At 41.9% G+C, this 25,000-nt stretch overlaps 1 protein-coding gene across 3 annotated transcripts in view; it reads right to left on the bottom strand.

Moving 5' to 3' along the window:
- Positions 1-25,000, bottom strand: part of OCLN (occludin) — a 62,400-nt gene that overhangs the window by 30,049 nt on the left and 7,351 nt on the right. For 2 of the 3 annotated variants that reach the window (XM_034959994.4, XM_008957324.5), the window contains exons 2-4: positions 19,671-19,788; positions 14,117-14,795; positions 9,834-9,995 (exon numbers count right to left, since the gene is read on the bottom strand). In XM_034959994.4, the coding sequence (XP_034815885.1) occupies positions 9,834-9,995; positions 14,117-14,795; positions 19,671-19,720 (891 nt within the window). In that variant the 5' untranslated portion in view covers positions 19,721-19,788. Of the gene's footprint in view, positions 1-9,833; positions 9,996-14,116; positions 14,796-19,670; positions 19,789-25,000 lie in introns of those variants that run through there. The other variant, XM_055112323.2, reaches the window with a different exon arrangement.

The following is a 25,000-nucleotide window of genomic DNA, read 5'->3' on the forward strand; positions in this document are numbered from 1 at the left end:
CAAAAGGTAAAAAGTAGAAGAGAAAACACATTAGGCCAATAAACATGACATGTTCAGAAGAAATATAAACCAAGACAACACTGATACACTTTTACACGTTTGACTGGAAAATATTATAAAGTCTAACACCACCAAGAGTTGCTGGTTTAGATTATATATGAAAAATAATTTGACATTGTCTTATAGAAATGTACACTCACAGGCCAGGCACGGTGGCTCACGCCTGTAATCCCAGCACTTTGGGAGGCTGAGGCGGGCGGATCATGAGGTCAGGAGATCGAGACCATCCTGGCTAACACGGCGAAACCCCGTCTAGACTAAAAATACAAAAAATTAGCTGGGTGTGGTGGCGGGCACCTGTAGTCCCAGCTACTCGGGAGGCTGAGGCAGGAGAATGGCGTCAACCCGGGAGGTGGAGCTCACAGTGAGCCGAGATCGCACCACTGCACTCCAGCCTGGGTGACAGAGCGAGACCCTGTCTCAAAAAAGAAAAGAAAAGAAAAGAAAGAAATGTACACTCACAAATGCTGCATCCCAGGACTTCCACTCTTAGGTACACAGCCAAGAGAAACGTTCACAAGTATAGGTGATTTAAAAATGTTCATGGGGCCAGGCGGGATTCACGGGATTACACTCACGCCTGTAATCCCAGAACTTTGGGAGGCCAAGGCAGGTGGATCACTTGAGGTCAGGAGTTTGAGACCAGCCTGGCCAACATGGCAAAACCCTGTCTCTACTAAAAATACAAAAATTAGCCAGGTGTGGTGGCATACGCCTATAATCCCAGCTACTTGGGAGGCTGAAGTGGGAAAATTGCTTGAACCCGGGAGGCGGAGGTTACAGTGAGCCAAGATCATGCCACTACATTCCAGCCCAGGCAACAGAGCAAGACACTATCTTAAAAATAAATAAATAAAAAATAAAAATGTTCATGGCATTTGTAATGGTCTTAATAATCCAAAACCCCATTAAAAGGAAACTGGATAAACTGCTATGAAATGTGATAAAATAGAGGACCAGACAATGGCGACATCAGATAGACTTCAACTCCATCAACATGTATTAATCTATAACCTAACTCTGAGTAAAAAGGCAAATGCCAAGACACTACATGCAGGTACACCTTCTACAAAGTTAAAAAACACCCAAAACAAAATCATGTTGCTAAGTTATACATGTATGCAGGTAAAAACTTAAAAAGCAAATTATAATAAACTCAAAATTCTAGATAGGCTACCTCTGGGGGCAGGTAGAAGCAAGTAGATGAGAGAGTAAAAAATGTATAATGTAACTTAGTAATGTATTGTAATTATTAGGTGGGATGGTAGATCTGCAGGTGTTCATTATGAAACAATAAATGTACCAGGAATGCTATGCATGGACTAAAGGTGATAATGTCATAAACTAAGAATTGAATTAATCTATTTCTGTGCACCTGAAGTCCAGTTTTTGTTTTTAGAGACAGAGTCTCACTTTGTCACCCAGCCTGAAGTGCAGTGGCACATCTCGGCTCACTGCAACCTCCACCTCCCAGGTTCAGGTGATTTCCCACCTCAGCCTCCAGAGTAGCTGGGACTACAGGCATGCGACACCAGGCCCAGCTAATTTTTGTATTTTCAGTAGAGACGGGGTTTCACCATGTTGGCCAGGATGGTCTCAAACTCCTGACCTCAACTGATCCAAGCACCTTGGTCCCCCAAAGTGCTGGGATTACAAGTGTCAGCCACTGTGCTCAGCCTTAAAGTCCAGTTTTTAAAAAGGTAATCATTGGCCGGGCATGGTGGCTTACACCTGTAACCCCAGCACTTTGGGAGGCTGAGGTGGGTGGATCACCTGAGGTCAGGAGTTTGAGACCAGCCTGGCCAACGTGGCAAAACCCCATGTCTACTAAAAATACAAAAATTAGCTGGGTGTGGTGGCACATGCCTGTAATCCCAGCTACTTGGGAGGCTGAGGCAGGAGAATCGCTTGAACCCGGGAGGTGGAGGTTGCAGTGAGCCGAGATCATGCCACGGCACTCTAGCCTGTGTGACAGAGCAAGACTTCATCTCAAAAAATAATTAAAAAGAAAAAAAAAGGTAATCATTAAGGTTTTTCCTAAGAATCTACTTGCATGGAAATGCTCAGTTAGGGTTCTAATCCTGGCTTTGTCACCCATACGTAACCCCAGGCATGTGGATGAAAATGCTTTCTGTTAATATAAAACCAAATTTAACGTAAACATCAATTTTGTCTATTCTCTAAAAATATTATCATATACTGTTAGAAAATGGCTTAATAGTCCCCTTTTACACAATTATGCTGGCCAAAATGTGTTCAAAAAAGGAAGAATAATCAAAAGACTCAACTTTCACCAAAAATTGTAAAATTTCAGAAAACACAATTTCAGTATTATTCAAGTTGACCATTTGGGAACAAAATTAAGTTAGTGTTTATCTCATACTATAATAAAAAACAAGCATCTCAATATGAATAAAGTTATGACATTTGGTAAATAGTAAATATCAATATTGGTCCATTAGTGGTGACAAATGCACCACACTAATGTAGGATGTTAACAATAGGGACAACTAGCTGCACTGTGGGTAGTGGCTCACACCTGTAATCCCAGCAGTTTGGGAGGCCAAGGCAGGAGAACTGCATGAGTTCAGGAGTTCAAGACTAGCCTGGGTGACATAGCAACTCTGTCTCTACTTTAAAAAAAAAAAAAAAAAAAGTCAGCCAGGCATAGCGGCACATGTCTGTAGTCCCAGCTACTTGGGAGGCTGAGGTGGGAGGACTGCTTGAGCCCAGCAGTCAAGGCTGTAGTGAGCTATGATTGTGCCATTGCACTCCAGCCTGGGCAACAGAGTGAGACCTTGCCTCAAGAAAAAATAATAATAAAAGGGAAAACTGAGTGCCGTGGTATACAGAAATCCATCATACTATAATTGCAACTTTTCTGTAAATCTATTAATAAAACTATTCTAAAATGAAACATTTATCTTAAAAAACAAGGGGGGGTGGTCCAGTGTATATCCTGGATGTTAAAAACAAAAACAAAAACACAAAAACTGGATTGGGTGCACGACACTTCTAAGTTTGCTAAAAATCACTGTAAATTTTTAATGGGTGATGACAATGTATGGTATATAAATTGTACCTCAATAAAGCTGTTTAAAAAAACATGTTTCTGGTGGTCTAAAGCTTCTGGTGATCTTAAAGGTCTAGGTTGGGCGAAAATAAAAACAAGAAATATGAGAGAGGAACATTACACCAATCAAGGATGTTAAAATGTACCAAGGACTGACATATGTTTAACTCAACCCTCTGCACACATTTAGTACACATGGGGTAAAAAAAATAAAACTTTAAAATACCAATGAAACTATAGGAGGGTATTATTTAAACCTTGAAGGGGGTGTAAAACTCTCTAGGAACAAAGATATGTAGAAGCCATAAAGAGACAGGAAATATAAGTACATAAAAAAATAAGAAGTCTGGGCATAGTGGCAAATGCCTACAATCCCAACACTTTGGGAGGCCAAGGCACAAGGATCACTTGAGGCCAGGAGTTCAAAACGAGCCTGGGTAACATAGTGAGACCCTCTCTCTTAAAACAAACAAAAAAACACTGTAGACAAAGATGAAAGACCACAATAATGTGGGAGAAGTTATCATCAATAAGACAAAATATTAATATCCATAATATAAAAAACTCTAGTCAGGAAAGAACGAACAATCACGGAAAACTAAGCCATGCTATGAAGATGTCAAGTGATGAAGAACAGGAAATAAGCATATGCTTAATCACCAAATTTTGAAAATGAAACTTTATTTTTACTTACTGGATTAACAAAAATTAATGACAGATAATAACCAGAACAGAAAAAAGTGTTGGGAACTGAGCAATTTCATATACCATCAGGGTTAGTAGAATCTGCAGAGCTTTCAAAAACAATGCAACTTGGTAATCCCTCGTAAAATGCTTTTTTTCAAGAGATAGGGTCTTGCTCTATTGCCTAAGCTGGAGTACAGTGACACAGCCATAGCTCACTGCAGCCTCATCTCTTGAGCTCAAGAGATCCTCCTGTCTCATCCTCCCGAGTAGCTGGGACTAGAGTCGAGCTACCATGCCCAGCTAACCTAGTAAAATTTTAAGTGTGCACACTCAATGACTAGTTCTAGAAATTTATCTTACACAAACACTAGCAAGAGTGCATAAAGACATGTGAGAGAATGTTCACTGCAGCGTTATCTGTAATAGTAAACAACTGAACACGATTAAAATGTCCATAAATAGGAGAATGAATCATCGTATACTCATACTATGAAATACCACCCAGCTGCCAAGAGCAATTAGATCTGTGTGCTGACAGACTTGGGAAGATGTTCACAAAACAAAGTTTTTAAAAAAGCAAACTGCATACAATGTGTACATTATGATCCTATTTTTGGTTTTAAAATAACACCAATTTTTGGGTTTAAAATAAATTGGCTAGGCACGGTGGCTCATGCCTGTAATCCCAGCACTTTGGGAGGCCGACGCGGGTGGATCGCCTGAGGTCAGGAGTTCGACCAACGTGGTGAAACCCCATCTCTACTAAAAGTACAAAAATTAGCTAGACGTGGTGGCGTGTGCCTGTAATCCCAGCTACTCAGGAGGCTGAAGCAGGAGAATCACTTGAATCCAGGAAGTGGAGATTGTAGTGAGCTGAGATTGCGCCATTGCACTCCAGCCTGGGTGACAGAGCAAGACTCCATCTCAAAACAAAAATCCCACCAAATTATTAAAAGTAACAACATTACATTATTTACCATGTGCAAGGTATTATACTAAGTATTTTACAAATATTAACAAGTTTGAGGCTGCAGTGAGCTATGACTGTACCACTGCACTCCAACACGGGTGACAGAGCTACACCCTGTCTCTAAATAAATAATAACAAAAGTAAAAAAAAATTTAAGGGAGTATGAGCATACTTCCAATTTAGAATAAGAAATAGGAAAGGAAAAAGATGATTAAAGAAAGTACCCCAGGCCAGGCATGGTGGCTCACGCCTGTAATCCCAGCACTTTGGGAGGCAGAGGATCACGTAGTCAGAAGTTTGAGGCCAGCCTGGCCAAGATGGTGAAACCCCGTCTCTACTAAAAATACAAAAATTAGGCGGGCACAGTGGCAGGTGCCTGTAATCCCAGCTACTTGGGAGGCTGAGGCAGGAGAATCGCTTGAACCCAGGAGACGGAGGTTGCAGTGAGCCGAGATAGTGCCACTGCGCTCCAGCCTGGGCAACAGAGCAAGACTCCATCTCAAAAAAAAAAAAAAAAGGACCCCATAGTGGTAACTTAAGTTGACATAATTTTCTTTATACAGGCCAGGCATGGTGGCTGACGCCTATAATCCTAACACTTTGGGAGGCCGAGGCAGGCAGATCACCTGAGGTCAGAAGTTTGAGAGCAGCCTGGCCAACATGACAAAACCCCATCTCTACTAAACATACAAAAAGTAGCTGCACATGGTGGCAGGCACCTGTAATCCCAGATACTCGGAAGGCTGAGGCAGAAGAATCACTTGAACCTGGGAGCGGGAGGCTGCAATGAGCTGAGATCGTGCCATCGCACTCCAGCCTGGCAACAGAGTGAGACTGTCTCAAAAACAAACAAACAAAAATTACTTTATACAGTTGGCCCTTGAACAACCAGGTTTGAACTGCATGGGTCCACATATACGTGGATTTTTTTCAACTAAACATAGATGGAAAACAGTATTGGCGGAATGCAAACCCAGGTATCCAGAGGGCCAATTTTTCATACACATGGGTTCCACCGACTACAGGACTTGAATATGCATGGATTTGGGTATACATGGGGGTCCCAGAACCAACCACCTGAGTATACCAAGGAATGACTGCACTTCACTGTATTTTCCAAATCATCCATACTTAACCAAATAAAATATTTAATTAAAAAAATCAGATCTGAAATTTGAGGGCAGAACAAAACAAAGACCTGCAAAGTTTAATTAAACAAATCTTAAAACATTTAAAATACAAACTGGTATCCATCTGAGTGACTATAAAAGACCAGGTTAAAAACCAAGCAGCGTGCAAACATGAGCTGTTTATTTTACAAGGAACAAGATATCCAGAAAAAGGAAGGGGAAAAAAAAAAGCCCTAAGAAGGGCAGAGAAACCACTGTGTTGAGCCAACAGGGACAGGGAATTATAAAACTCTAAATTTTCTCACAGATTATACAAAAGGGATAAAACTTGTTTTAAACACTGAAGGCACAGCTTTTGACTACCCTCTGCTCTGAGAGGTGGGAGGGCAGGAGGCGTGTTATAATCCTGAAGATGCTAAAAATCCAAGAAGGAAGTCAGTAAGATTTAGTAACATAATAAAATTCTAGACCGACCCCAATCTGTAGGGAGGGATTAAACTAATATTGAGTAGCTAATTGTTACTGTAGTAATTTTTTGTTTTGCTTTTTTGAGACAGGGTCTCACTCTGTCACCCAGGCTGGAGTGCAGTGGCGAGATCATGCCTCACTGCAGCCTTGACCTCCCAGGCTCCAGCAATCCTCCCACTTCAGCTTCCCAAGCAGCTGGGACTACAGGCACCTGTGCCCACGTCCGGCTAATTTTTTAAATTTTTTGTAGAGATAGGGTCTTGCCTTGATGCCCCAGATGGTCTCAAACTCCTGGGCTCAAGCGATCCTCCTTGGCCTCGCAAGTACTGGGATTACAGACATGAGTTTTTCTTTTCCCCCCCCAATCAGCCATTATTAGCTATATGGGGAGTAACCTGTCTCAGCTCTTTGCAATCAATCAAACCCAAATTTTAATTCTCCTTTAGTGCAAGTAGTTAATTCTAGATTCTCGTCCATTATTTTAAGTAGAGATTGTTTTGATATTAATTTCTCATGACCAAAAGGAAGAAAACTCCCTAATCTACTCCACTGTGAACAGTTTAGATGCAGGATGACACAATTCCACAGCGATGGCCACATTATCAGGGTGAAACTAATCAGGCAGAAATGAGAGTAACAGGCTACATCTGCCTGTTGCCATCAATTAAGGAAAGAATGAGAACGTGGTATTGAATTCCGCGACATGAACTTGGGCAGGTGAGGGGAGAATAGAAAGAAAGGCAAAATATCTGTGGTTAAACCACCTCCAAATAATTTATTTTAAATAGGCTTTCTGAGGCATTTCAGTTCAAAAAACTCAAGGGGAGAGGAAAAGAAATGAGGAATTTGCCTCTGGTTAAGAATCACATAAAACATTAGTTTGGGCAAAATCATATATCTGCTATTCAACAGACAATTCTTTTACATACAATGAAAATACTTGTTACTAGAGAGAAACAATGAAGTCCACATGCAACAACCCACAGGCTATCAAATTTCCAGAGGTTCAAGGAGGAATTTTATTAAAATAATACCTTCTTAAAAGCTAAGTAGTTCTTTCACCTTAATCATCATCACCTCCATAAGTTACAATAGCTATCTTTTGCCAAATTATCAAAAGCAACTAGAACTGATTAAACCTTCATGACAGTAAAATCAGATGAGAGGCCAAAGTTCACTGGGACTCTAATATTACTGGCATTGGTCTCCCTTGAGTCGGGTTTGTTGTTTTTAAGCCTCTTGAAACCTTAAGTAAACAAATCTAACTGCCAATGAAAACTAACACACCCAGAAACTCTCAGCGAAACATTTACTTCATAGCTCATAATATAGACCTGTCCTATTCCAGCTACAAGTGGCCTTGCCTGGAGGTAAATGTCGAAAGAAAACACTTCCTAACACCTTCACACTTTAAAGTGAGGGAAAAAAAAACAGGGCTTCGAGTCAAGGGCAGGGACATAAGAACTATCGTCTCAGTGGTGAATACATACCACAGCCTTCCTGGCTTTCCTAAGACTGCTTCATTTTTGCTCCTTAATTAACCAGAAAAAAATTTCATCTATCTTCCTAGATTTCCTTAAAAATCAGACTTACAGAATGTTAGAGCTAAGCCTTCAAGATATTGTCTTGCCTATAATCCCAGCACTTTGGGAGGCCAAGGCAGGCAGATCACTTGAGGTCAGGAGTTCGAGACCAGCCTGGCCAACATGGTGAAACCCCCTCTCTCCTAAAAATACAAAAAAATTAGTCAGGCATGGTGGTATGCACCTATAGTCCTAGCTACTCGGGAGGCCAAGGCAGGAGAATCTCTTGAACCCGGGAGGCGGAGGTTGCAGTGAGCCAATATTGCACCACTGTACTCCAGCCTGAACGACAGAGCCAGAAGCCATCTCAAAAAAAAAAAAAATATATATATATATATATATATATATAAATGTCTTTACCCCAGACCTGACTAGCAGCAGCCAGCATCCATCTTTAGCCAGCCCACTCCCCACCCCACTCCCCACCCCACTCCCAGTGGCCAAAATAAACCTTCCTGGGAACCAGTGGCCATACCTTCATGACAATAAATCAATCTGCTCAAAGAACCCTGTGATGTCAGTTTCTGAGGTAGCTTCTAACAGGACCCTAACAGGATTTCTTAGAAAAAGTTTCACTCAGGCCGGGCGCGGTGGCTTACGCCTGTAATCCTAGCACTTTGGGAGGCCGAGACGGGCGGATCACGAGGTCAGGAGATCGAGACCATCTTGGCTAACACGGTGAAACCCCGTTTCTACTAAAAATACAAAAAATTAGCCGGGCGTGTTGGTGGGCGCCTGTAGTCCCAGCTACTTGGGAGGCTGAGGCAGGAGAATGGCGTGAACCCGGGAGGCGGAGCTTGCAGTGAGCCGAGATCGAGCCACTGCACTCCAACCTGGGAGACAGAGCAAGACTCCGTCTCAAAAAAAAAAAAAAAAAAAAAAAGAAAAAGTTTCACTCCAAACATCTTTTCATTTTTATTTTTTTCCGAGACAGGGTCTCACTCTGCCATCCAGGCAAGAGTGCCAGTGGCAGAATAACAGCTCACTGCAGCTTCAACCTCCCATGCTCCAGTGATTCTCCCACCTCAGCCTCCTGAGTAGCTGGGACTACAGGCATACATCATCATGCCCAGCTAATTTTTTTTTTATTTTTTGTAGAGACAGGGTCCCATTATGTTGCCTAGGTTGTTCTCAAACTCCTGGACTCAAGTGATCCTTCCACCTTGGCCTCCCTAAGTGCTGGGATTCCAAGTGTGAGCCACCACACCTGGCCTCTAAAAAGCTCTAAAAACAGCTTACTAACACTCATTTGGGAGGCATCTTTAAAGAGAGGAACTTTCCAGGCTTTCAGCAAATCACATCATATAGGAAGCTTGGTAAGATTAATAGTATATATTTTTAAAAGGAAATTTTTCTAATCTGTCTTTGCCTCACTGAAGTATTTCATAATGTTAACTCAGAATTAGTCACTGTGGTTTGTCATGCTGTTATCTATGTCAAAAGTTTAAAAGGCCTGCCACCTGCTATTCCAAAAACACTCTTGCCAATCTTGACCCACGAGAGCACCTTTGGCAATGGTTTCTGTTTATCTCCAAAATGATAAGCAGAAAAATAAAAGGGAGTAGAGGGAAGAAGTAGTTTTTGTTTTGCAAAGGCCAAGTTCTTTCTGCATGATTTTTTTAGAAGCCATTTCTTTTCAAAACCAAGATCCACTCCTTGAAAACGGAAATCTGATTTTCACCTTTTAGTAAAACCATTTCCACTTAGCCCACCCTCTTAAAATTCTGAGTAAAAACCAATGCAACAACTTTTGCAACATATACAAACATTAATTCTAAGAATAAAGTTTAACAAAGCACTAAAAATTCAGACACAAATTTGGGGCTTTAATAAAAGATGTAAAGTTATTTTTTAACACTTACCCACTCCTCGACATTGGGGGGCTGCTCATCATAAATGTGTTCCTTGTCCCACAAAATATTGGACTTGTCATACCTGTCCATCTTTCTTCGAGTTTTCACAGCAAAGAAAATTATTAAAGCAAAAGCCACAATAATCATGAACCCCAGTACAATGGCAATGGCCTAAAAAGGAGTGAAAAATATTGGCATAATTAGATTTTAATTGCTTAATCACAGTTCACCCTCTACATATTATTAAAACCCTTATCTACCTAAGGCCCTACTAAATCCATGTGGTTTAATTGATAGAAAACTGAAGCAAATAGTTACATTTCAGACATATCATAAAACCTAACCCACACTAACTGGGCTAAGGCCAGCAAATGTACACACACGTACATACTACTTGACTCAATCCTCAGAAAATGCCTAATGTTAGGAACTATCAATCATCACCCTCATTTCAGAGCTGTAAAAAACTAGTTCCAAAGCTTGTACACCTACGGGCCAAGCTTTGTGCACCTACGAGAATGGCCAGTAAAGTAACTCAATCATTGGTATACTTCTAAAGGGCCTGAAAAATGCTACTCTCAAAAGTATTAACAGCTTTGAAATAGCCAATCATGCTTGTAATCTTGTTCAAAACGTATGCTTGGCAAGCCTTTTTACACTGAATGTAAATTTCTGTCCATAGATCTCTATCTTACCAAAAATGATGAAGACATGGATCTAATCAAGCTATAAATAGCAAATTGACTAATGATTGATTTGGTCTGGCAGGTTTCTCTGTTTTAGGAGTCTTGCATACTACTAGAAAGGGCCCTGTAACAAAGAAACTTCCTACTCTTAACAGTTCTCCCAGTGGTGATAGGATATTAAAAGGTATATTGGCCTGGGAGGCACTTGAAGTTGAGGGAAATATCAGGCCTCTACCCTGCATGTCTGCTAATGGGAACAAGAGGCTCTCCTTCCAGCTGTCTTGACAGTGACATCATTTTTCAAAGAGTAAGTAGTAAGAGAACTAAGAGGGATAGGGGTGTGGTAGGATAGGAGTACCAACCCTCAGTCCCTATCTACCATGGACATGTCTAAATGGCAACAACGAGCATTGTGAAAACCTACATCTGCAGGGAAAACCTTCAGTCTTCTAAATAATGGTAGACAGATACTAGAGGTCTAACTCCAAAGGAGTGACTCATTCAGGAATGGGAACTCCTGAGTTAGTGTAAGAAAAAAGGAAAAACAAGGGAAAAAAGATTAGTAACTCAGAAACATTTCAGATATTAATATAATCAGTATGACTCATGGTTACTAAGGTAGGTTTCTCAACTCCAACCTGCACATTTGAATCACTTGCTTAGCTTTTAAACATACTAACTTACACTCTGAAAACTATAAAACACTATTAAAAGAAGTTTAACAAGACCTACATAAATCAAAAGAATCTTACGTTCACGAATCAGAAGACTTGTAATTGTAAAGATGACAATACATCCAAAATTGACCTACAGATTCAATATAACCCTTCAAAATCCTAGCTGGCATTTTTTTCCAAAATTGACATGCTGATCTTAAAATCCATATGGAAATGCAAGGAATCCAGAATCTAGCCAAAACAGTCTTGAAGAACAAAGTTGGAGAACTCCCACTCCACAATTTCAAAACTTACTATAAAGTTACAGTAATCAAGACAGTATGGTACTGGCATTAGGACATATGATTAATGCAACCGAACTGAGAGCCCAGAAATAAATGTCCACATTTATGATCAATTCATTTTTGACAAAGGCATGAAGAAAACTTAGTGGAGGAATAGTCCTTTCAACAAGTAACACTGAGACAACTGCATATAAACATGCGAAAGCTTTCAGAACCCTTGCTTCCATCATGCCCAAAATTAACACAACATGAATCACAGACCTAACTGTAAAAGCTAAAATTATGAAACTATAGAAAAATTAAATAATAGAAAACATAGGAGTAAATCCTTGTGACCCTGAATTAGGCAAAGCATTAGATATGACACCAAAAATACAAGCAACAGAAGAAAAATTAAATAAACTGGACATCATCAAAACTAAAAACTTTTTTTCTTTTTTTTTTTTTTGAGACAGAGTTTTGCTCTTGTTGTCTAGGCTGGAGTGCAGTGGCACAATTTCAGCTCACTGCAACCTCCACCTCCTGGGTTCAAGTGATTCTCCTGCCTCAGCCTACTGAGTAGCTGGGATTACAGGCGCGCCACCATGTCCAGCTAATTTTTCTATTTTTAGTAGAGATGGAGTTTCACCATGTTGGCCAGGCTGGTCTCGAACTCCTGACCTCAGGTGATCCGCCCACCTTGGCCTTCCAAAGTGCTGGGATTACAGGCGTGAGCTACCATGCCCGGCCCAAAACTAAAAGCTTTTATGCAAAGGACACCATCAAGAAAGTGAAAAGATGCCTATAATCCCAGCGGTTTGGAAGGCCAAGGCAGGATCACTTGAGCCCAGGAGTTCCAGCCCAGACCGGGCAACAAAGTGAGACCCTGTCTCTACAAAAAAATTTTTAAAAAATTATCCGGGTGTAGTGGCATGCCCCTGTGGTCCTAGCTACTCAGGAGACTGAGGTAGGAGGGTCACTTGAGCCCAGGAGGTCAAGGATGCAGTGAGCTGTGACTGCACCACTGCACCCCAGCCTGGGTGACAGTGAGACTCTGTCTCAAAAACAAAACAACAACAAAAATAGCCCAATTAAAACATGGGCAAGTCTAGGCCGGGCGCAGTGGCTCACACCTGTAATCCCAGCACTTTGGAGGCCGAGGCGGGCGGATCACGAGGTCAGAAGATAGAGACCATCGTGGCTAACACGGTGAAACCCCATCTCTACTAAAAATACAAAAAAAAAAAGAATTAGCTGGGCGTGGTGGCCGGTGCCTGTAGTCCCAGCTATTCAGGAGGCTGAGGCAGGAGAACGGTGTGAACCCAGGAGGCGTAGATCACAGTGAGCAAAGATCACACCACTGCACTCCAGCCTGGGCGATAGAGCAAGACTCCATCTCAAAAAGAAAAAAAAAAATGGACAAGTCTAAATAGCCATTTCTCCAAAGATAAGAGAGAAATGGCCAATAAGTACATGACTATATAGCTAATAACATTAGCTATAAAGAAAATACGAATCAAAATCATAATAAAGCACCACTTCACTTCTCACCCATCAGCATGGCTAGAATCAGACAATAACAAGTGTTGGTGAGGATGTGGAGAAATTGGAACTTTCATAGATTTCTGGTGTGAATGTAAAATGATGCAAACTCTTTGGAAAAACTCTGGTAGCTCCCCAAAAGATTAAAGAGTCACCATATGACCCAGCAATTCCACCCCTAGGTATAACCCAACTCAAGAAATCATTAAAACATAGGTTCACACAAAAACGTATACAAGAATGTCTATAGCATGATTCTTTTTTTTTGAGATGGAGTCTTGCTCTGTCGCTCAGGCTGGAGTGCAGTGGCGCAATCTCAGCTCACTGCAAGCTCCGCCTCCCGGGTTCACGCCATTTCTTCTGCCTGAGCCTCCCGAGTAGCTGGGACTACAGGTGCCTGCCACCATGCCCAGCTAATTTTTTTTGTATTTTTAGTAGAGACGGGGTTTCACCTTATTAGCGAGGATGGTCGCAATCTCCTGACCTCATGATCCGCCTGCCTCGGCCTCCCAAAGTGCTGGGATTACAAGCGTGAGCCACCGCGCCCAGTCTAGCATGATTCTTAATAGCCAATGTAGACACAAATGTCTATCAACTAATAAAATGTGGTTTATCCACACACTGGAATATTAGCAATAAAAAGGAATGAGGGAATGGCACAAGCTATGACATAGGTAAACCTTAAAAACATTATGCTACGTAAAAGAAGCCCATCACAAAGACCACATTGTGTGATTCCATTTATATGAAATACCTAGAGAATAGACAAATTTATAGATGTAGGATTAGTGGTTGCCTAGGGCTAAGAATGGTTAGGGAAACGAGGAGTGACCGCTAACGGGTACAAGTTTCTTTTTAGGATAGTGAAAATGTTCTAAAATTGATTGTGGTGATGGTGGCACAATTCTGTGAATATATTAAAAACCACTGAACTGTTATTTAAGTAATCAAATTACATGGTATGTGAATTATATCTTAATGAGACTCAGCCCCTCCCCCAGATTTAATTAGAAGTGGAGCCTTGTCATCAATATTTTTTAAGAGTTTCCAGAATGATTCTATTACATTGAAGTTGAAGGCCTCTGCTAAGGAGACGGAGAAAAAACCCAAAACACCCCTCATACCTCCTGGGGATCCACAACACAGTAGTGATACAAATACTGATCCACGTAGAGTCCAGTAGCTGCAGGTGTATAAAATTGGTTGCAGAGGGCATATATTTGTGAACCATACAGAGATCCAGAAGACTGAGCAGTTGGGTTCACTCCCATTATATAGACAATTGTGGCAATAAACACCATGATGCCCAGGATAGCACTCACTATTATCACACTTAAGTAGTATCTTCTTGTTCTGGACATTTCAGATCTTATAACACTGGTAACAAAGATCACCAACGCGGCAATGAAACAAAAGGCAGCCATGGCCAACATGAAGCCCTTTGCTGCTCTTGGGTCTGTATAGCCTCCGTAGCCATAGCCATAACCATAGCCATAGCCATAGCCACTTCCGTAGCTACCAAAGCCACTTCCTCCATAAGGGTAGCCTACACTACCTCCTAAAAGGGAAGTTCCATAGCCTCTGTCCCAGGCAAGCGTGGAGGCCACACAGGCAAAGATGGCAATGCACATCACAATAATGAGCATAGACAGAATCCGAATCACTCCTGGAGGAGAGGTCCATTTGTAGAAGTGAAGAATTTCATCTTCTGGGTAAAAAGAGTATGCTGGCTGAGAGAGCATTGGTCGAACATGCATCTCTCCACCATATATGTCATTGCTTGGTGCATAATGATTCGGTTTGCTGAAATGAACATGAAAATAATTTCAAGTTAGCATTTTTTGGTAGTAAGCAGAAAGAACACAACTTATTTGGAATAATTTAAACCATTGGGTAAATGAAACTAAAGCTTATCTGTGCACAGGAATCACCTGGAGGGCTTGTTAAAACATAAGATTATTGGCCTCTAGCCACAACCCATTCTGCTCAGACATTTGGGTTATCTCTGTTTGGGGGTATTGTAAACAGTTTAACTATAAACATCCTTGAATGTGTATTCTGGTACAGAACAGTACTTATTTTTCTAGGGTATATACCCAGGAGAATTTCTGGATCACATATTTTTATATCTTCAACTTCACTAGACAGTATCAAACTGTTTTCCAAAGTGATTGTACCAATTACCTACAGTGGAATGGGTAACTGTAATATATCCATACAATGGAATACTCCATAGCTATACTGTCCAATGTGGCAGCCACTAGCCACTTGGGTCTATCATACACTTGAAATGTATCTAGTCCGGCTGGGCACGGTGGCTCATGTCTGTAATCCCAGCACTTTGGGAGGCCGAGGTGGGTGGATCACTTGAGGTCAGGGGTTCAAGACCAGCCTGGCCAACATGGTGAAACCCCCATCTCTACTAAAAATACAAAAATTAGCCAGACGTGGTGGCATGCGCCTGTAATCCCAGCTACTCAGGAGGCTGAGGCACAAGAATTGCTTGAACCCGGGAGGTGGAGGTTGCAGTGAGCCGAGATCGTGCCATTGCACTCTACCCTGAGTGACAGAGCAAGACTCCGTCTCAAAAAAAAAGAAATGTGGCTAGTCCAAACTGAGATACGCTGTTAAAATGCACAGTGGAGAGTCTGAGGTGGGCAGATCACTTGAGGCCAGGAGTTTGAGACCAGCCTGGAGAACATGGTAAAACCCTATCTCTACTAAAAATACAAAAATTAGCCAGGCATGGTGACACATGCCTGTAATCCCACTTACTTGGGAGGCTGAGGCACGAAAATCAAGAATCACTTGAACCCAGGAGGCAGAGGTTGCAGTGAGCTGCGATCACACCCACTGCACTCCAGCCTGGGTGACAGGGCAAAAAAATTTAAAAATGCACAATGGATTTCAAAGATATAATATGAAGAAAGAATGTAAAATATTTCCTGAATCATTCATTTTTTACATCAATCACATGATGAAGTAATGTTTTAGATATACAAGATTAAGTGAAATATATTAAAATTAATTTCTTCTTTTGGCCGGGCATGGTGGCTCACGCCTGTAATCCCAGCACTCTGGGAGGCCGAGGCGGGTGGATCACCTGAGGTCAGGAGTTCGAGACCGGCCTGGCTATCCTGGTGAAACCCCATCTCTACTGAAAATACAAAAACTAGTTGGGCGTGGTGGTGTGTGCTTGTAATCCCAGCTACTTGGGAGGCTGAGGCAGGAGAATCACTTGAACCCAGGAGGTGGAGGCTGCAGCAAGCCGAGACCGTGCCATTGCACTCCAGCCTGGGCAAAAAGAGCAAAACTCTGTCTTAAAAAAAAAAAATTATCTTTTTATTTTTAATGAAAGTATAAAATTACATATATGGCTCATGTTATATTTCTACAGTGCTATGAAGCCAAAACTGATGAACTATGAATACATGCAGTTACAGGTAATGCTGAAAAAAATGAAAAAATACATATAGCATTATTATATTTACATAAAGTTTTAAAACAGGTAAAACTGGCCAGATGTGGTGGCTCACACCTATAATCCCAGCACTTTAGGAGGTGGGCGGGTCACCTGAGGTCAGGAATTTGAGATCAACCTGGCCAACATGGCGAAACCCCGTCTCTACTAAAAGCATAAAAATTGGTTGTGCATTGTGGTGGTTACCTGTAATCCCATCTACTTGGGAGGCTGAGGCAGGAGAATTGCTTGAATCCAGGAAGCGGATGTTGCAGTGAGCCAAGATTGCGCCACTGCACTCCAGCCTGGGCAACAAAGTGAGACTCTGTCTCAAAAATAAATAAATAAAACAGGTAAAACTAAACTGAAATGTTTAGGATATACAAGATGATAAAATGATAAAAGCAGGTAATGATCATACGTCAGGACAGTGGTATCCAGAGAAAAGGAGAGGACACAGGGAAGGACTTTGAAGTGTTCTGTTTCTTGACCTGGGTGATGAGTATGTATGTTTGCTTGGTCTTTCCTCATGATCTCCTACATATGTTCTGTGTCCTTTTCTTTATATATGTTGCAGTTCACCATTATTTACAAAAGCAACACAAAATAAGTGTCAGATTAGTGGTGCACTACTCAATTACTATATTCTCTAGTATGTTTTAAAAACTGTATTGTCATAAACAACTTGTGTCCCCACCATGTTTTAGGCACTAGTAAGGAGGTTAAAGAACTGGCACACAACATTCACGTGATATTGTAAAATATGTATTTAGTCTTCATCTCCATTTTCTGGCATACAACTCCTAAAATCTTTGGACTCTCCAAAGTGATAAGTATCCCTTATATGCTAATGAGATGATAGGTTCCTGGCAGCCCTAGGAAGCTTCAGGATGGGAGCTAGGATTAGAGGGTTGGAACTTTTCAGCCCCAACCCCCTCTGGACAGGAAAGAGGGGCTGAAGCTTAAACTGCTCACCAATGGCCAATGATTTAGTCAATCATGCCTATGTCATAAAGCTTCCATAAAAACCCAAAAGGACCAAATTCACAGAACTTCTGGACAGCTGAACATGTGCAAGTTCCTGGAGGGTGGCATAACCAGGGAGGGCTGCTTCCCACATACCTCGCCCTGTCCACCTCTTCATCTGGTGTTTGTTGGCATCCATTGTAATATCATTTGTTTGTTCATTCATTCATTCATTCTTAAAAGACAGGGTTTCCCTATGTTGCCCAGGCTGGCCTCAAACTCCTGGGCTCAAGCAATCCTCCTGCCTCAGCCTTCTGAGTAGCTGGGATAACAGGCATGCACCACCACACCTGGCTTTTGTAATACCCTTTATAATAAACCAGTAATGGTAAGTACTGTTTCCCTGAGTTCTGCAAGCCACTTTAGCAAATTAATTGCACCCAAGGAGACAACTGTGGGAATCCTGATTTACTGTAGGTGGGTCAGAAACACAGGCCACAACCTGAGCTTGTGGCTGCTACGTGAAGTGGGGGCAGTCTTGTGGGAATGAGCCCTGAACCTGTGATCTGATGCTATCTCTGACAGTGTCAGAATTGAACTGATAATTAGAGGACACACAGCTATTGTCCACTGTAGAACTGATTACTTGGTTGCTGGTGGGGAAATACCCCCACAAATTCTGGTGATCAGAGGTCACAGATGTGTTGTGACAGAACAGCAGGAGACACTGTTTGTTTTTGCCTATATCACACTCCACTCCACTTATCATGGTTAAAGCTGCAAACTACTTAGAGGAGGAAATCTCTATCAATGTTTGATAGCAAATTTGGAATTCAAAAATTCACTGATAAGTCTTCACATGACCAAGGAGCCCAAAACCCCTCAACACTGCTTGTTTTAGATCATGGCAGGAATCACTCTTAAAACTGACAGTATGGAAAGTATTATGCTAAGTGAAAGAAGCCAGTTACAAAAGGCCACATATTACGTGATTTCTCCATTTATACAAAATATGCAGAATAGACAAATCTATAGAGACAGAAAGTAGACCAATAGTTGCTTAGGGCTGATGGAACTGGGAGGTGACTGCCAATGGATAGGTTTCTTTGGAGAGTAATGAAATGTTCTAAAATTAATTGTGGTGATGGTTCTACAACTCTGTGAATATACTAAAAACCATTAAACTATCCATTCTAAATGGGCAAATTGTAAAGTATGTTAATTATATCTCAATAAAGCTGTTATTTTTATTTATTTATTTATTTTTTGAGATGGAGTTTTGCTCTTGTCACCCAGTCTGGAGTGCAATGGCGCCATCTCAGCTCACCTCAACCTCCGCCTCCTGGGTTCAAGCGATTCTCCTGTCTCAGCCTCCCAAATAGCTGCAATTATAGGCATGCATCACCATGCCCGGCTAATTTTGTATTTTCAGTAGAGATGGGGGTTTCTCCACGTTGGTCAGGATGGTCTTAAACTCCCGACCTCAGGTGATCCACCCGCCTCGGCCTCCCAAAGTGCTGGGATTACAGGCATGAGCCACCAGGCCTGGCCTTTTTTCTTTTTTTCAGACAGAGTCTCGCTCTGTCTCTAGGCTGGAGTGCAGTGGCATGATCTCGGCTCACTGCAACCTCCACCGCCTGGGTTCAAGCGAATCTCCTGCCTCAGCCTCCCAAGTAGCTGGGATTACAGGCAAGTAGCTGGGATTAGAGGTGCGCGCCACCACAGCCAGCTAATTTTTGTATTTTTAGTAGAGACGGGATTTCACCATGTTGGCCAGGATGGTCTCGATCTCTTGACCTTGTGATCCGCCAGCCTCGGCCTCCCAAGGTGCTGGGATTACAGGCGTGAGCCACCGCACCCGGCCTAAAGCTGTTATTTTTAAAAACTGACAATATGTTCCCAATGGCCACCTAAATGAGGCATTTAAATGGAAGCTTCATTATCATTTGTACAAAACAAAAAGGAACATACAAATATAAACCTTGGCAATCTCTTGAAACAAACATTAGCAATAGGTGACAGCAGTTGTCCTAGCAGAGACAAACTGTCACTCTGAAAGTTGAGAGAAATTCAGTTTTCAGTGCAGACCCTTTGATACAATTTAAATTTACAAGTACACATATCGTTTTATTTTTAAAAGCAAACACTTAAAAGTTTATTTTTAAAAGCAAACACTTAAAGTTTCAACCATACTTACTGTTTACATGTGATAGACTTTTTAAAAGAGAATAACTAAAGAATTATTTACTTACAATTCATCAGGCCTGTAAGGAGGTGGACTTTCAAGAGGCCTGGATGACATGGCTGATTGTCAATGGTCAGCTGATCTTCAGAATGAGCAATGCCCTTTAGCTTCCAAGATAAACCAATCTAAGCAACAAAAGTAGAGTTATGGCATTACTACTAAGCTCACAGTTTCTTTTCTTCATCCCACCCCCCACCCCGAGACAGGGTCTCACCCTGTCACCCAGGCTGGAGTGCAGTGGTCCAATCACAGCTCACTGCAGCCTTGATCTACCAGGCTCAAGTACTCCTCCTACCTCAGCCTCCCAAGTAGCTAGGACTACAGACCTGCACCACCATGCCTGGCTAATTCCTGTATTTTTTGTACAAAAATTTGAAATATATATAATTTCATATTACTTTTGAAAGTTCATATTAAATGAGAATGTATATGAAAGTGCACATATAGCCGCACTAGCACATACTAGCTCCTCAATGCAAAGTAACCATCTAATGGGTTAAATGCCTTTATCATTAAAAATGATAATAAAATGCATCTATAAATGGTGGAATTGTAGATATTTTTCCCTTATCTCCTTTTCCAAGTCTTCGAAACTGAGCACAATTTTTATACAAGGGGAGAAAAAACAATATGCATGGTATTAATTGGTCATTTTCTGAAATTTTGTCCTAAAATTCTTCAGCACAAGTTCCTAAACATCTGAGGAGCAATTTCACTCAACAAGCATTTATTAAGTGCCTACACTAGACCAGGAGAGCCTGTGGGAGTGACGTATGACAGCCAGCGCTGGGGTCCTGGCTCTTCCAGGCTGGTGTGGTGCTGATAACACAGGTGGCTAGCTTATGGAACAGTGAAGTGGGAGCATGGTGGAATGGTGTCATCTTTTAAAATAAGGTTACAGTAAGAATATAGTGGATGGAGGATGAGTAAGAAAAGGGAGGGCTTTGAAAGTCTAGTGGGAGTGTCTCACTTCCTTCAGGTAGGAAACAGGGAGCCAGTTCGTGATTCTCGGCAAGGGAGGTGTAAGTTTGATTTGAACCAGATTTGAAAGACAAAGTCAACAGTAAAAAGGAGCACCTAGAGTCAGCAGCAGCAAACCTAGGTGTGAGGCGACAATGAAGGACTAGCTTAGGAGACAGAAGATAGGAAGGAAACTAACATTCATCAGACACCTACCGACGTGCTGGGTGCTTTACATAAAATCTCCTTTCATCCTCAAAATGACCCTCCATGGTTGATTAGTCACTTTACAGATGCAAAGAGGGTCAGAAAGAGATGTGAAGTAATATGCTCAAGGTTATATGGATGTCAGTGAGTCACTCAGATGTAACTTGAACCCAGATGATTTCATGTGCTTTTCACTATGCTAGTTTGAAACAATGAGTTCCATCTGGGAAACACCAGTTTTTGTGGGGAGTGCACATCTGGTGTTAGCATCCATGAGGAAGTGAAGATGGAGGTCATCTGCCTACGTCCGTAGGTGGATCCATGGGCACTGAGAGCTCTCCAGGAAAAAGACAAGTCTCAGCAAGATGTGGTAAACACACAACCCCCAAACCTATAAAGCTTGAGGATTATTCTAGAAAACCCAGTGCTGGAGACACTGGCAAGGTACTTCCCACATCAGCTACAGAACTTCATGCCACTCCTTAGCTATGTTGAACCAACAATAAATTCTTTCCAGGTTATACCAGTGATTAGTAGAGTAGGGAACTTTGAGATCTACTAGAAGGTAAATTCCATGTGAGCAGGAATTTTTGCATGTTTTGTTCACTGATTAAATCAATGCCTGGCACGTAGTAGACGTCCAGATAATTTGTTGAATGTTTACAGGAACCAGATTGGACCATGGATATCTCTGCCTGCAAAACCTCTTGTGCTTTCAAGTTGAAGGTAACGGAAAAGTATCAGAGTAACTTTAAAAGGTATGATCCCTGAATGACACTTGAGTAACATCTATAATGAGTACATTAAAGTATCTGATATTTTTTTCCTTTTCTAATACGGTCTGTACAATCATACATTAATATATTAACAACAGTACATCAATTCAGACTCTTAAAACTTTTTTTAAAATTAATGGCAACTCTTTTTTTTTTTTTTTTTTTTTTGAGCCGAGTCTCGCTCTGTCACCAGGATGGAATGCAATGGCACGATCTCAGCTCACTGCAATCTCCACCTCCCGGCTTCAAGCGATTCTCCTGCCTCAGCCTCCCGAGTAGCTGGGACTACAGGCGCACGCTGCCACGCCCAGCTAATTGTTTGTATTTTTAGTAAAGATGGGGTTTCACCATGTTGCACAGTCTGGTGTCAAACTCCTGAGCTCAGGCAATCTGCCCTCCTTGGCCTCCCAAAGTGCTGGGATTACAGGCATGAGCCACCACGCCCCACCCGGCAACTCTCTTCTATACCCTTTAGGACAGTGTATTTCAAATCTCTCAGAATTAAACCCTGCCCAACTATGTATTAGATAAATCCTCAAAGATGGAAATATATAGAATGTTAATAACACCAACACAATTAGCATAATTTTCCAAAGACATGAAGGAAGATGACTTTTCTACATTTTTAAAAGCCACTTTTAAAGTATACCATAGAGAAAAGTGCACAAATCATAAGTGTACACAGCCCTGTAACTAGCACTCAAGTCAATTTCTCTATACTTTTTTTTTTTTTTTTTTGAGACAAGGTCTCATTCTGTTGCCCAGGATGAAATGCAGTGCCATCATCTCAGCTCACTGCAACCTGCCTCCCAGGCTCAAGCAATCCTCCTGCCTCAGCCTCGCAAGTAGCTGGACTACAGGCACATGCCACCACGCCTGGCTAATTTTTGTATTTTTAGTAGAGATAAGGTTTCACCATGTTGCCCAGGCTGGTCTCAAACCCCTGAGCTCAAGCTATCCACCTGCCTTGGCCTCCCAAAGTACTGGGATTACAGGCATGAGCCAACACACCTGGCCAATTTCTCTATATTCTAATAATGGTGAAACACACATACAAATGAGCAATTTAGGCGAAAATGTTATGGTACTATAAAAAGGCAAAAGTCCAGATTGTCTTCAGAAAAAGAACATTAAGGAAAACTGAATTTAGGCCAGGTGAGGTGGCTCACACCTGTAATTCCAGCACTTGGGAGGTGGAGACAGGTGGATCACCCTAGGTCAGGAGTTCGAGACCAGCCTGGCCATCATGGCAAAACCCCGTCTCTACTAAAAATACAAAAATTAGCTGGGCATGGTGGCACGTGCCTGTAATCCCAGCTACTTGAGAAACTGAGGCATGAGAATCGCTTGAGCCCGAGGTGGAGGTTGCAGTGAGCCAAGATTGTGCCACTGCACTCCAGCGTGGGTGACAGAGCAAGACTCCGTCTGAAAAAAAAAGTAAAACAGAAAATCTGAAGTTAAGCACTATCAAATGTGGGATCCTAGTTCCGAAGCTGAATGTCAAATATCCCCAAATTCTAGGTTCAGTGGTAGTTTTGGAAACTCTAAATTAATCCAGACTCAGTCTTAAGTTGTCAAAAATTCAAACAAGATCCCTTTTCAAACTGCTATTTCCAGGATTCAGAGTTGTCACGTCTCCCCAAAAGCACGGATTTTAAATTGTGAACCAAATCATGTGGCTCATGCCTGTAATCCCAGCACTTTGGGAGGCCGAGGCAGGTGGATCACATGAGGTCTGGAGTTCAAGACCAGCTGACCAACGTGGTGAAACCCCATCTCTACTAAAAATACAAAAAATTAGAGGGGCGTGGTGGTGCATGCCTGTAAACCCAGCTACTTGGGAGGCTGAGGTAGCAGAATTGCTTGAACCTGGGAGGCGGAGTGCGCAGTGAGCCAGTATTGCGCCATTGCACTCCAGCCTGGGCAAAAAGAGCAAAACTCCGTCTCAAAAAAAAAAAAGAAAAGAAAAGAAAAAGAAAGCTCGTTAAGAACAAGTCATGCCACACCAACTTCATTTCCTTTTCTGGGAAGGTTACCAGACTGGTGGATTTTATTTTCTCCTTTATTATTTCCTCTTCAGGGAATGCAGAGAGAAAGAATCCTGAAAATCTTGAGCACATCCTTGTGTGGGTGGGCAGATTCCCAAGGGGCTGGATTATGGCACCCAATTAGCACAAAAGAATGAACCATTTATGTCCACCTGGTGGGAGGTCTCCAGTGGTAAACACAGACAAAGTGGAGGAGACACGCTTATCCAGATTTGCAGCTGACCAAACACACTGGGAAGGATAACTAACCCATTGGCTAGGCCATCAACACTAAGCAAGGTCTCTGTAAAGTCAGAATGATGAGTTTGAAACAACCTAGTGGTTTTAACAGCCCCCATTTACTGGCTCGCAATCTGAGACAAATTCCTTATCTCCTCTAAGTGCACTCAAATGCCGGAATAATCCTGACCTCTGCACTGGGATAAGAAAAAGTCTTAAAGAGCTGGGTGCAGTGGTTCACGCCTGTGATCCCAGCACTTTGGGAGGCCGAGGCGGGTGGATCACGAGGTCAAGAGATCAAGACCATCCTGGTCAACATAGTGAAACCCTGTCTCTACTAAAAAAATACAAAAATTAGCTGGGCTTGGTGGCGCGCACCTGTAGCCCCAGCTACTCAGGAGGCTGAGGCAGGAGAATCGCTTGAATCCAGGAGGAGGAGGCTGCAGTGAGCTGAGGTCACGCCACTGCACTCCAGCCTGGCGACGGAGCGAGACTCCGGCTCAAAAAAAAAAGAAAGAAAAAAACCACAAGAAAAAGTCTTCAAGAAAATGGGCAACTGCATTCATCATAAGGTGGTTATCCTGAAAGTAAGAAATTTCAGTGCTTAGGCACTTAGGTATATTGTATCCATTTTCAAATACAGCTGACCCTCCACATCCATGGGTTTTAAATCCTGATTCAACCAACCTCAGACAGAAAATATTCAGGGGAAAAAAAATTAAAAATTACAGGGCAGGTACAGTGGTTCACACCTGTAATCCCAACACTCTAGGAAGCTGAAGCAGGAAGATCACTTGAACCCAGGAGTCCAAGACTGACCACAGCAACATAGTAAGACCCCATCTCCACAAAAAATTTTTCTTAAAATTAGCCAGGCATGGTGGCACATCCCTGTAAGTTCCAGCTACTCAAGAGACTGAGATGGGAGGATCTCTTGAGCAGAGGAAGTTGAGGCTGGAGTGATCATGCCACTATACTCCAGCCTGAGTAACAGTAATACCCTGTCTAAAAAAATAATAAACAATAAAACAAAAAATAGATTTTTAAAACTACAATATCACAATTCTACATAGTATTTACATTGTATACGGTATTATAACTAGAGATTATTTAAAGTCTACAAGAGG

The sequence above is a fragment of the Pan paniscus genome, chromosome 4 (assembly GCF_029289425.2).
Source record: "Pan paniscus chromosome 4, NHGRI_mPanPan1-v2.0_pri, whole genome shotgun sequence".
Lineage (NCBI taxonomy): Eukaryota > Metazoa > Chordata > Mammalia > Primates > Hominidae > Pan > Pan paniscus.